The sequence below is a fragment of the Borostomias antarcticus genome (assembly GCF_949987555.1).
Source record: "Borostomias antarcticus genome assembly, chromosome: 17".
Taxonomy (NCBI): domain Eukaryota; kingdom Metazoa; phylum Chordata; class Actinopteri; order Stomiiformes; family Stomiidae; genus Borostomias; species Borostomias antarcticus.
Window position 1 is genome coordinate 8,912,855 of NC_140250.1, and position 12,419 is coordinate 8,925,273.

The window sequence follows — 12,419 nt, forward strand, 5'->3', positions numbered from 1 at the left end:
TGACATACTGTATAAAACATACAGATTGACATGAATACACTGTAATGGCATAACACTGCAGTGTGTGGTGATACCATCCAAATTGCTTATAAGCTTATATTTAAGCAAGTTTGAAAAAATACGCACACAAAAAATCAGATTACAGCATCACGTCCCACATCGATTCACGCCAGTTCAACGCCAGTTTCCCATTATAAATCACAATCAACCCTAAACTTGGCGTACGTGAGCTGGCGTCTTGGCCACACCCTAATTAACGCCCACGATTGCCTATAAATGGTCAATGAACCGCCTCATTCATCCATTCATAAATAGTGACTGCATGACGACACTGACGGTGGTTTCAGTGTAAAAAAGAAGCTCTTGCAGCGGAGGTTGAAGCCAGACTGGCCTGGTGGCTGAATCACAAGGCATCGCTCTCGTTAACTAAAGATCACAGGTTCAATCTCAATCAGCGTCACTGTGATAACAATAGCAGTCAAAAACTGCATCAGTTTAAATGCAATTTGTCCTACGGTTTGCCTTATTGTTTGTGAGAATGTCATAACATGCAAGTATTGTGTAAATCGTTTGGCTAGGCTGAATGATTAGGCATATCCTGTTTGTTCATTATGAGCCAACATAGACCTGTACTGTAGGCCTGTGTGTTGTTGACGCGGTTGTAGCCTATTCCAAATTAAACGCAGCGGTTTGTTCTAATTCCTTGTGATCATTGACACACACATGAACGAACTAGTTCCTAAATATTGTGCAATAATTACAGATCAGATTACAGATCCAAATATTATTCCCGATTACACTACTGTACAACATAACTGAGGCGTTCTTTTGAAAAAACAGACATCTCCGTTTGTAGGCGTATTATCCTAAATCATGCCCATTAGAGGTGAGGAGAGCGGAGTTTAAATTAGTAGGCCTACATATATGATATAATGTTAATCAAAACAGCGACAACAGGCAGGAAATGGACAGACGTTGGCGTATTTGTGAAAACATTCACACACCCTAATATTTATTCAATAGCACAGCACAGTCAAACTTCTCAAAACAAGCTGTCTCCGCTTCTGCGTCAGAATTGCTGACATAAATGCCACACGTCTCCTCATATTCAAGTCGCGTCATATTCAGGGAGTTATATAATATATATAATTGAGAGGCACACCTATTAGGGGGAGATAATGTCAATTTATTTTACACAAGGATAAAGGTTGCAAGTTTCATCCTTCTGCCATCGGAGTCACAGTCTGTCATTTCTCCAGAAATGTACTTACGCGTGGGTCAGAGTGTGCGTGGGTCAGAGTGTGCGTGGGTCAGAGTGTGCGTGGGTCAGAGTGTGCGTGGGTCAGAGTGTGCGTGGGTCAGAGTGTGCGTGGAGAAGTGCATTATTTTCCGAGGTTCTCACGTCAAGTTCATTTAAAAAAAAAAAAAATACCGAAGGTTGCTTATAAAATGCCGTACGCATGCTTTAGTACTTACGCAGCATTTATAAATGAGGCCTCTGGTCCCTATCTTTGAGAGACAGACATTAAGCCAAAATGTAGTAAATGATTAAATTGAATAATGCCCCCCCGCCCCCCCTCTCTCTCTCCCCCTCCTCTGTCAGATGGCTAGTATTCAGGGAAGACCCTGGTGTTCTGGGCTGCATGCCACCACTGGACCATCAGTCCTCTACTAATCTCCACAACGCACCTCTCCAGTCCCCACCTCATCAATCTTATCCCCACAGGACGGACACAAACACACACTCACGCGCGCGCGCACACACACACACGCGGGCCTGGAAGGAACACTAATTCTGTCTCATTCGTAAGAGGTTGCAAGGCTGTCCTAGCGTGTGGACTCGGGGCAAGGTGAACCGAAGTTCCAGAGGAAGTTTGTTCTTTTCGTACACTAGCCTACACACAGGATTGCTAATTTAAATGTCTTATATCATATATCTACTGAACTGAGACCAGCTGCCTTTAAAACAGATAATGATGTTTGGACCAAGGGTGCCAACCAGTGCTTGATAAACAAAGGTGCAGCAACTGTCTCAAAAATGAAGAAATGTGACAAGGATGCTCTCTAGTGGCAGTTTGAAGGCACCACACAAAAGTGGGCCCATCAGGAGTGAGAGCAGTCTGAACCAGGAAAGGAGTCTGTTTAACATGTTTACAATGACTCAACTTGTGGCTGAACTCGTGGCTGAGGAGGAAGTTGGACCCCTGTAAGCTGTAAGTTTTGTCCCGTTGAAGTCGAAGGTTGCAGGCAGTGCAAAGCTTCCCTCTGAGGAGTATAAATACTTTCTACTCATCGTACTGTATCTTGAGTAGGCAGAGCGAGAGAGTTAGGTTAATACGCTATGAATGGTAGCAGTTACAGCACTTCCACTTGCTACACACATGCTTCACTTCACAGCACTTGTGCAGGACTGCAGACTATTACAAATGGTAAATGGACTGCACTTATATAGCGCTTTTCCACCTTAGCGGCACTCAAAGCGCTTTACAGTGGCCTCTCATTCACCCATTCACACACACATTCATACACCAATGGCGGTAGCTGCCATGCAAGGTGCTAACCTGCTCATTGGGAGCAATTTGGGGTTAGGTGTCTTGCTCAAGGACACTTCGACATGTGTACAGTCGGAGCTGGGATTCGAACCACTGACCCTTCGATCATTGAACAACCCGCTCTACCAAAGGACTAATCCGTCCACACCACTCGCTGTAAAAGTAAAGCCCCAAAACATCATTCAGGACAGCGCCCCGCCCCGCTCATGCCCTGCTCTCAGCATCGCCGTCCGATCACACAGCAGCCGCCTCTCTCCCAGGTGTTCCTGATCTGTCAATCATCTGACCCGATGATCGTCCGTCCATCAAGTCCATCTGTGTTCCATTGTCTCCCTGGTCCTGTCGTCCAATCACCTGTCTACCTGTCTCCTATATGTATGGCTGATTGTTCCATGTGTAGGTTAGAGGGGAAGTTATGTTCTGTTAAGTTCTACTTTTGTTAGTTGATTAGTCTGTTACTACGCTGTCTTTCCTAGTTGTTTGAGTGAAGGTTTTGCGTGTTGTCTGGTCCCCGGCTGCCTTGTCAAGGGAGGGGGCTAAGTAAGATATATTGGGTTTTGCACCACATCACATAGGTAACCATTTGTCTAAATAGGTTAGAAGCAAGCGGGTGTCACCCATCCTTTTTGTCGCAGATGGGTTAGGTTCCGGGTAGTTTAGTTAGCTAGCTGTGTGAATCATTACTGTAGGCTAGGCTAGGTTAGTGTAGGGAACCATAGGTCTGTGTTTCTGTTTGAGACACCGTTCGCACAGCCTTCTCCCTCCCTTCTCCCTCCCTCTGTTAGTCCCCGGTTTAGTTTTTGTATTATTCCCCCCAGTTTCATGTTTGCTATTTGCCCATGGATATATTATTCCAAATGACACTTATTATTGATGGCAACAAATCCTTTTCTTTAAAAGGTACACTGGTTGTGGGTTTGGCCAGGTTTAAGCAGCACACTTGTAGTGCAGTTGGTTTTCTAGTGTGTACAGGCTGTGTTGCACTGCCCCCTCCCTCCCTAGTCTAACATCTGAGGGAAGATGTAACCGACAATAACGTTTGAACTTGAGTCCCTGTAGCTCTAGGCAGTCCTGTGTGCTGTACTCACTCCAGCTGTAGCCAAACTCATCCTCCTCCTCTTCCTCCTCCGGCTTCTCAGCAGGTCTGTCGGGGATCTCCGTCAGGGTGTCCGTGTCGGTCTCTCCCACATGGGGCACCACAGGGAGGCAGAGGAGCGCGGCGGTGGGGGAGACCTTCCCCGCGTCTCTCTTCGTGGGCTGGTGCGTCACGGAACAATCCGGAAGACCGGTTGAAAGTGTACACGGGGGAAAAGAAAGTGAGGGAAGTCCATTCAGATCCGAACAGCAGGTTAGCTAGAATGTTTTACATGAGGCACATGTGAGCGGGTGAAACACTTTGCTTATAACGCTCATATATACATGTAAACAGACCATTTACAGTTATATTACCATAACTGTGACCAATAATCAGTAAAAAATTAAGAAAAAATAATCAAGCTTAGAAGTGAACTGTCCACCTGATTACATTCAAACACTTACCTTAGCAACCAATTATAACAGCATCAAACAAGGAGCTAATGTGATGATTGCGATTGACTTTGATCATATTAAGCATTTTCAAACGCATTTTCATTCTAGGCTCAGAATCAAATGCAAGGCAGATCTCATGCCAACCGAAATATGTATCTACAGGAACACACACACACACACAGAAATAGAAAAAAGGAATAGTAGGAGAAGTGTTAAGGCAGCATGTATGTTTGCATGGCATGTTAAATATATGTATTTCTTTCATATATTCCCTGTAACAGCCATGCAAGGAGCATACACAGGAATACAAAGGGTGAAGAAAACACAACACCAAGACCCACAAACCTTAAACGGAGTAGGGGTGAAAGGGTTAGTTGGGGACAGGCGAAGGAAAGGTCTACTGTGACTCTCAACCGCCTACGGAAAACAGAGAGAGGCACGTGACTTTGTGTGAGACAGCACAGACACTCAACTACACAATGAGAAATACACGTTTCATCTAATCTCGTGTCGCGTCACATCTGGATGGGTTATGACAGGAATGTTTCCCATCGTTTGACTTTTGTCGCTCTACCGTGACGTAAACGAAGTGTGACGTAAAACTAAAAATTCACTTTCGATTTGTGGCGTTTCAGCTTCCGTATAGTTTTGAGATGAAAAATGCAGTTGGGTCTATGTGAGACCTAGATAACTGGGCGGGAACGTTTCAGAAGCAAGACATTAGCCTCTTGTAAGACATGGGCCTGATACTGTACATCAGCTATACAGCAACTACAGCCAGATGTTGGAAATGAACATGAACATAGGAATACTGACCTTGTCCCTGCCCGCCTTGGCCAGGGCCGCCGCCCGCTCCTCACTGGTGTCTGTCGTCGATGACTGTCATGGACGAGAGGGGCGGAGACTTAAAAGGGCGAATCAGAAGCGCATGGCCTTAACCACAGCCACGTCGTAAGACACGCAACCTTTATCTGACCAACAGCTGACCGAAGTCTGAAGGTTCAGACAGTACCAAAACACAGAACACGCAGCATGGATAGGTGTTTGTACCCTGAAGCTTACACAGATCCCAGCTTAGTCTGAGGCGATTTTATGAGCCATGGCAATGGACTGGAGGTTTGGCCGTTGGTCAGGGTGGTATGACACTGCGGTCAGTGGAGGGGCCCAGAAACATCAATAATGCACTCAAGCTTGAACACTTGTCGGGCGAGAGCTAACTTTCTCCCACCAGCCGCCGACCAGGTTGGTGGTGTGTGCAGTGGGTTCGGCGGTTTATGGCGCTAGGCGTAATTGCTTTTGTTTCCTTGTTTCGCTTCCTCTTTAGTTCTCAGAGCTCAAATTGGCGAAGACAGACGATAGCGTTGTGAATCACTAAACAGCAAAACCTTGAGGCTCCGAGGAAGGACAGGAGAGGGAGAAGACAGGCACTGCATAAAGCATAAGAGGCTGTGCACACACACACACACACACACACGCGCGCGCGCACACGCACACATGGACGCGTGTGCGGAGGCGGGGGTCTGACCTGAAGCGGGGCAGGTAAGGAGCAGGCCGGGGTTTGATTAGGGGGGTGCGGGACCGCCCCCCCGCGGGCTCCTAGCAGCAGGAAGGGCAGCGGTGTCTTCTAGAAGCAACACACGGGGGGGTGAGCGACTGACAACGCTGAAGCACACTTAGCGGCTACGAGAGGGCCCTCTGACAAAAGATCGCTTCGGTGAGTGCGTCCGGGATGACGAGAAGGGGGGGAAAAAATGTTGGAAAATACTGAAAAGAGCGACTTGACTGCTGATGAATGGTCCTACAGGAGGGCCCCGCTCCTCAGTGGAATCAGAGAGAGAGAGAGAGAGAGAGAGAGCTCTTCCTCTGAATAAGTCAAAATTTGTTTCAAAAGTGCTCCAGGCCTCCTGGATTATTCATCTCCACACCAGAGAGGAGAGGGTGTATCATTAGTTATTAGGTGAGAGCGGGAGGCTCAATAATACAATGCATTGTGGCTCCGCCCCTAGTGCTTGACTTCCGAAACAGTACTACAGCCTCCCCCCCTCCCACCCCGACACACGTCCGGTTCCGCTCCGCTCGCCTTGCGGACGCGTATGAGGGCCCCCCGTCAAGAGGAAGTTCAGGGCAACACGGAGTCTACTAGCGAGTGAAGAAAGAGAGAGATTACCTGGGCCGTGGCGAGCGTGCTAGAGCGACGGCGCACGTCTGTGTGAACGGTGAAGAGCCGGGGGCGCGGGCCGAGGCGGGGACAGGGGACAAGGACGCTGAGGCGGTTAGCGCTGGGTTTGCGGGGAAAAGGGTCGATGGCGATGACACGACCGTGCATGAAAATGATTCGACGCAAGATATATTTTGAAGGCTTGCAGAAAGTCGCACCGTACTGTACAGCAGAGCCAGAAGTATTTTTTTTTCCGGGAAAAGTAGTTTGTCGTGCTCTCGTAGCCCGGGGGAACTTTCGCACATCAAAAATGCACGTCAAAAATGCAACTGATCCATTGTTTTTCAATGAGAGTTCTGTGGGAATAAACCTTGTTACAGGGACTCAGTTCAATACTATCAATCTACTCCACCACGTCCTGAATCTATCCTGCGTGTGACTCTACGTGGATGGTACGCATTCGGATTGGAAAGCTGCCTCCACCCCACACAGATCTTGACCATTCGCATGCACTTATCCAGATTATTGACCGAAAATAAAACTGTTTATAGAAACTTTGACTCTCAAACCGGAACTCTCAATTCACTATCAGACCACTATAGAAGTTTTTCACAAAACCCTACAGGGCGAGGGGGGTGGGGTGGACGCGATCGATCGGGGGGGCCTTACCCTCGGCCTGTGGACGATGCTCTGGACAAGGAAGACCATGGGGTTCCCGGCCCTGCGGATGGCCTCCACCGCCCGCTCGTGGCTGGCGTCTCTCAGGTCCGCCCCGTCCACCTGGCGAGGAGAACACACCCAGCGGAGGTCACGGTTGGACAGGGACAACCGTCGCGGCATAAGAGGGATCATGGAAGTGTGTGCGTGTTCTTCTGGAGGGGAGGAGATGTGCGGGAGTGGGGGGGCAGCGCCGTACCTCGACGATCCGGTCTCCGGTCTTCAGGGTGCCGTTGCGCCCGGCGGGGCTGTCCTCCAGGATGTGTTTGATGAAGATGCCCCTCATCACCTCCCCGTTGTTGAGGCGGCTGCCCATGCCCCTCCCCCCGACGATGCTGATGCCCAGGGACCTGCCCGCCTCCCTGAGCAGCTCCACCCTGAGAGACCAAACAGAAAAACACATTCCCGAACTTTCTATCTTTCGAACTGTCCCAAGTTCAGGAAAAGCCCTGCGGCGCCCTACGGCACAGCTGAACACGAGGTTCTTCTAAGCTGCGCGCCGAGTTCCAAGTCTGTTATCGTTTCACCCTAGGGCTGAATTTCTGCGCTTATGAATTAAAGACGAGAAATGGTGTTAAGCAATAAGAAAAATTATTTGATCTCATATTATTCACACCAGCCAAATCAGTTTAATTAAATAGCAGGGACTGAACAAATGCCAGCTGGAGGTACAGTAGTGTAGATTAGAGACTTGCGTACTCTTCACTTCCTATTATTGTATTGCCAACTTCCTGTCTGGCTGCCTACTCACTTCCTGGGCTGGTTCCAGTTGCTGTACGCACTCTGGAGCGCGCTCTCCTCTCCCTCTCCATCCTCTCTCTCCGGGAGCTCGGATATGTGTCTCCTGGAGAAAACAAAAGTGACAGAAACAACGGCCTCAGTGAAACAAGCTCACCATATAGATGGTTTAACATCAACGCATTTCAAGGCAAATCAATTCACCTCAGCGTTTAAGAAAACAGTTTGTCGTTTCCTGCTCAACCCTGTAGATAATGGCGGTTTTCAACCACTTGATCTGAGAAAAATAGCAAGTGTGTGATATATTTTATTATCACACAGTATTTGGATGGGTTTTTGTTTCCCTGGGTGATGGGCAGTGTGTGGATATCAGAGACACACCTTGAGGCTCGGGCAGCGTCCGATGACGCATCATCCTTAGACTGCTCCAGGTTAGCCTTGTACTCCTCCAGATAATCCGCTGGGACATAGGTAATGCTGTGGGACACACACAAGCGCGCACACACACACACACACACACACACACACACACACAAGAACGACAACAACATCCACCGCTGAGTCAGATTGGCCCACTCCTCCCAATAACACTTTCACCGCAAGATTTGTCATCATTACTGCAAATGTATCCCAAATAAAATATCTGCTTTCCATGAATGCACAACATCAGAGTTCACCTTGCGTGCGAGCGCGTCAGTATTCATGATCAGGGCTGACATGATCATTTGCAAAAGCATTAGAGCTGAAGAGCGGCATCTGTAATGTAACCAGATAGGACAGACGGGCCTTTTTACAAAAGAGCCTTTTATTTATTCATCGCCGTCTCGTTTGCATTCAGGGGCTCTCCTGTTTCTCCCCTCCCCGCTCAATTTGGCTGTGCGACGCGTCCTGTTGCAGCAGGAATTAACTACATTTCTCAAGAAATACATTCCCCCTGTGGAGAGTGCAGGGAGAGCTGTCAATGAATAATGTACAGGCCTTTCTGGATGATAACTATTCAAAAAAGCCTTGTTTGCCTCGTTCATAAATGTCTGTACCAATGAAGTTCGCTCAAATTGAATGAGTGCTAAATATTTTCCCAAAATATTTTCCCAATTCTTAATTTAATGGAGCTGAGGTTCAGTATATTTGAGCAAAATCAATAAATAACAAATAGATAAATAGTTGTGGTCACTTTGGTAGGCATGATTTCAGGCAGTTAATGATCAGTAGTTGATTCTGCAGAGCACACCAAAACATTTGAGTGGAGATGACAGATCTAAAGGTGACGTATCGATTCTCATTTCAACACTGACATGCAGATAGAGGACCTTGAATCACGATGAACAGATTCAGATATCCTCAAACACAGACAGGGCAGAAGACGAGGATTAGTACTGTAAGTGATGGAGTATGTAGAAAAGAGACATTCATTAATGAAGTCAATCAGACAATCAACATCCACATGGACCGCCAAGCCCTTTAGTCACAGAAACAAAAATCAATGATGAGAATGTTAAATGGAAAAGAAAGCAGTAAGAGATCATGGTTAGTGATGCAGTCCAGAGGGACATTTATCCAGATTCGTTAAGGACTGCATCTACTATCTACTATCTCTGCACTAGAAAACCAATGCAAGCTTCGCTGCCACACCAAAGACAACCTTAAGAGCATTGAGAGGATTATTTATTTATTTTAAGTAAGGAGAAAGCTAAAATAACTAAATATAACAACACAGTTTACAGGGTGCACATTCATCTGGATAAAAACCCTGAGAAGCTACTGGTGATGGGGGCGTGTGGAGAGACAGGAAACGTGGACAGAGAGGGAAGTAAGGCAGGTTTTGGTCGCTGGGAGTTAGCCATACTCACACATAAAAGGGGCACAGATCGTCCTCTGGTGCACAAGCAGATCTAGAATGTGAAGAGTTTTTGTTGTTTTTTATGCACCGTCCGCGGCTCACATACCACTGTAAAACGCTTAGTGTAGCAAGCAGGTCCTACTATTGAAATCTACTGGATTAAAGTGCGCCACCCAGGCCTGCGGTGCCGACTCTCTCAAACCAAGAGAGAGATGGAGACGTAGCAAAATCACAAACATTAGTCAGTTGCTCAATTTGGCCATTTAAAGCCGGTCCAGTCAAGCTAATGAATGCAGCATGCGACAGATTCAAATACTGTTTGAATCCTTTCCATAACTAATCGTTAAAGTTAAATCTAGCATGTATTTGATGGTACAACATCTAAAGATAAATTAAAACACCACGCCATCTCACGTTCCTATGTTGCTTTGTTTGTGAGACTTACTGTATCAATATCTCCCTTCAGCATAACAACATTAATATCTGAGTAAAAATAATCCTGTCAGCACATAGTCTATGTAACATTATACACTACACCGTGGTCAGCAGTTGAAGATAAACACGTCATAAAGTGCAGAGTAACATTTTGTTCTATGGACAGGAGAAGGTCAAAGGGCACACTCTTTTACCCGAGGTCTGGCCCGATGAGAGAGTGGCGGCGCAGCATGGCGCGAGCCTGGGCGTTGCTCAGACTGGCCGTGGGCTCCCCGTTGATGGCGAGGATGAGGTCGCCCACTCCCAGACGACCGTCGCGGCTGATGGAGCCTCCATGGATGATGCTGCGGATGATCATCCCAAAACCGTCCTTTATGGCGCTCACGGTCATCCCTGGACGGATGACAGGTTGTTAGTACTTCACTCAAGGTCATCCCTGGACGGATGACAGGTTGGTAGTATATGACTACTTTTTGAAACCTTTCACTATTCAGATCTTCTGGTGAAAATTGTCATTTTGTCCAACAGTAAGATTAATTAACCTTTTAGGTAAGGTCTACAAGTTACAAAAAACATCACGTAAATCATTAAATCCTTTTTTTTTCTTACTAATAAAGATGAATGAAAAGTAATGTCAAGGCAGTGTCTCTCAACCATCTCTGGCTAATTAAAGGTTAACATTTTCAGAAATTATCTGAATAATGCAAAAATATCTATTATAATACGAACCAAGACTGGAGTTGCCCTTGACAACCGTGATGGTTCTTTCAAAACTGTTCCCATTGCCGGTGCGTTCCGGTCCACCTTCCTCACTGGACTGAGGAACACAAGGATCCTCACCCTTCAGATCAACACATCATGTAATCAGGAGACAGAATAATATAATGTGAATGGCCGATTGTAAACTATTCAATTTCTATGATTTTTGCTTTTTTGGGTGAGGTTTTCAAATAAGCCATATTGGGTTTCTTACCTCACCTGCACACATCTCAATTTATATCAAATTGTTGTTGTTATTTTATATGAATATTTGTGCAAAATAAACTATAACTATATATGAAGTGTGACGCCGTCTCAAGGCAGGTTAAGGGCAGGGGATCGGAGAGGGTAAGGGGACTCAAACACAGTAAGCTACAGAATGGAATGCAAACTAATTTGCGAGGGCGATGCCATTACCTTGGTGGAGATCAAGTCAAATTAAAGGAATTAGATTTTTGAAAATAAGTTAATGGATGGTTCACACTGATTAGCCCATCAGCCTGTGCTCACGCTAATACATTTCAGTCTGGGTGATTGTAATGTGCTTTCCAATCTTGAATACTGAACTTTTATCTGATTAGACCTGATTGTTAACAAAATTAAAACTGCACCAAAGTGAATAGCACAGGAACAATCTGTCTCCAAGCGGATGAAGGTCCTTTACTTTCATTAAAACCTGGATATCTCCAATGTCCCCGATGGCTATGGCCGGCTCCACCGCGACGCCAGAACCGGCGTCAGAGTACAGGCTGTAGGAGTCCAGCAGGCGCGGACCGGAGTCATCAGGCGGGGTGGCGGTTGCCGAGGAGCGGCCTCCTCCTCCCCCTGCTGCGCCGCCGCACGGAGGCGACGGGAATGCCCCGACGGGCTTCTCCTCCGGGGAGAACGGCTCGGTGTCGTCGGCGAGGTAGGTGACCGTCGCGAAGGAGGGGCGCTCGTCCGACAGGTCCAGGCGAGCCGTCGTCGTCCGCTAGGTGAAACAAACCACAGCGGCCGCAGGGAGGCCCTCCGTTAGCCTGTCAATCACCCACCTGGGGGGCGGGGCTTCCCTAAGGCACAAGCGCCTTCTGCACTCCTCATAACGAGGCGTAGAAAAGACACCGCCGGCTGACGGAGAACAGCGGTAATCACCGACGATCCTGTTTTAGAGTGCGCTTGCACAAAACGTAGCTTTACTACCGGCTGAGGGTGTAATTCAGCAGGCCCAGACCACCATGAATCTCCCACGCCATGAATCTCACGAGGACTGCGCCATGAATCTCCCATGCGATGGGCAGTGACAGGACTGAAGGCCAGGGGGGGGTCTGCGGCCGAGCAGAACCACTGCGAGCCGGACAGAAGCGGAAACGGGCCGCTTTATTCTTCCAGGGTGATACTACACGATACGCGAGGTGTTCTGTTCTAGGAGGCAGGAAGCAGAGGAAACTTATCAGAAGAACACTAAGGGAGCTAAGCTAACGACGACCACGACCTTGTGTGAGAACTTTTGACGGGGAGGGGGGGGGGGGGGGGCACTTCAGGGAGGTGCAGAGGACCTATAGGGTGACACTCAACGCCGTAGTAAACTAGACAGAAAGACATCAACAACAGGGCAGATTACGACAGGCAATTCAAGAATCACTTCAACACCACTCTCAGCCTGAGTGGTTGCAAAGTGTGATAGCCAAGCTGTAACTGGGCAGTGATTACA

General features: G+C 47.5%; 1 protein-coding gene across 1 annotated transcript in view; it reads right to left on the minus strand.

Annotated features, from left to right (window-relative positions):
- Positions 1-12,419, minus strand: part of mpdz (multiple PDZ domain crumbs cell polarity complex component) — a gene marked incomplete at both ends in the record, with an annotated part of 74,785 nt that overhangs the window by 19,147 nt on the left and 43,219 nt on the right. The window contains 11 exons of the mRNA XM_084451985.1: positions 3,641-3,809; positions 4,428-4,499; positions 4,899-4,961; positions 6,910-7,020; positions 7,157-7,334; positions 7,709-7,801; positions 8,077-8,172; positions 9,546-9,587; positions 10,165-10,363; positions 10,700-10,787; positions 11,406-11,699. Of these exons, the coding sequence (XP_084308111.1) occupies positions 3,641-3,809; positions 4,428-4,499; positions 4,899-4,961; positions 6,910-7,020; positions 7,157-7,334; positions 7,709-7,801; positions 8,077-8,172; positions 9,546-9,587; positions 10,165-10,363; positions 10,700-10,787; positions 11,406-11,699 (1,405 nt within the window). The remainder of the gene's footprint in view (positions 1-3,640; positions 3,810-4,427; positions 4,500-4,898; positions 4,962-6,909; positions 7,021-7,156; positions 7,335-7,708; positions 7,802-8,076; positions 8,173-9,545; positions 9,588-10,164; positions 10,364-10,699; positions 10,788-11,405; positions 11,700-12,419) is intronic.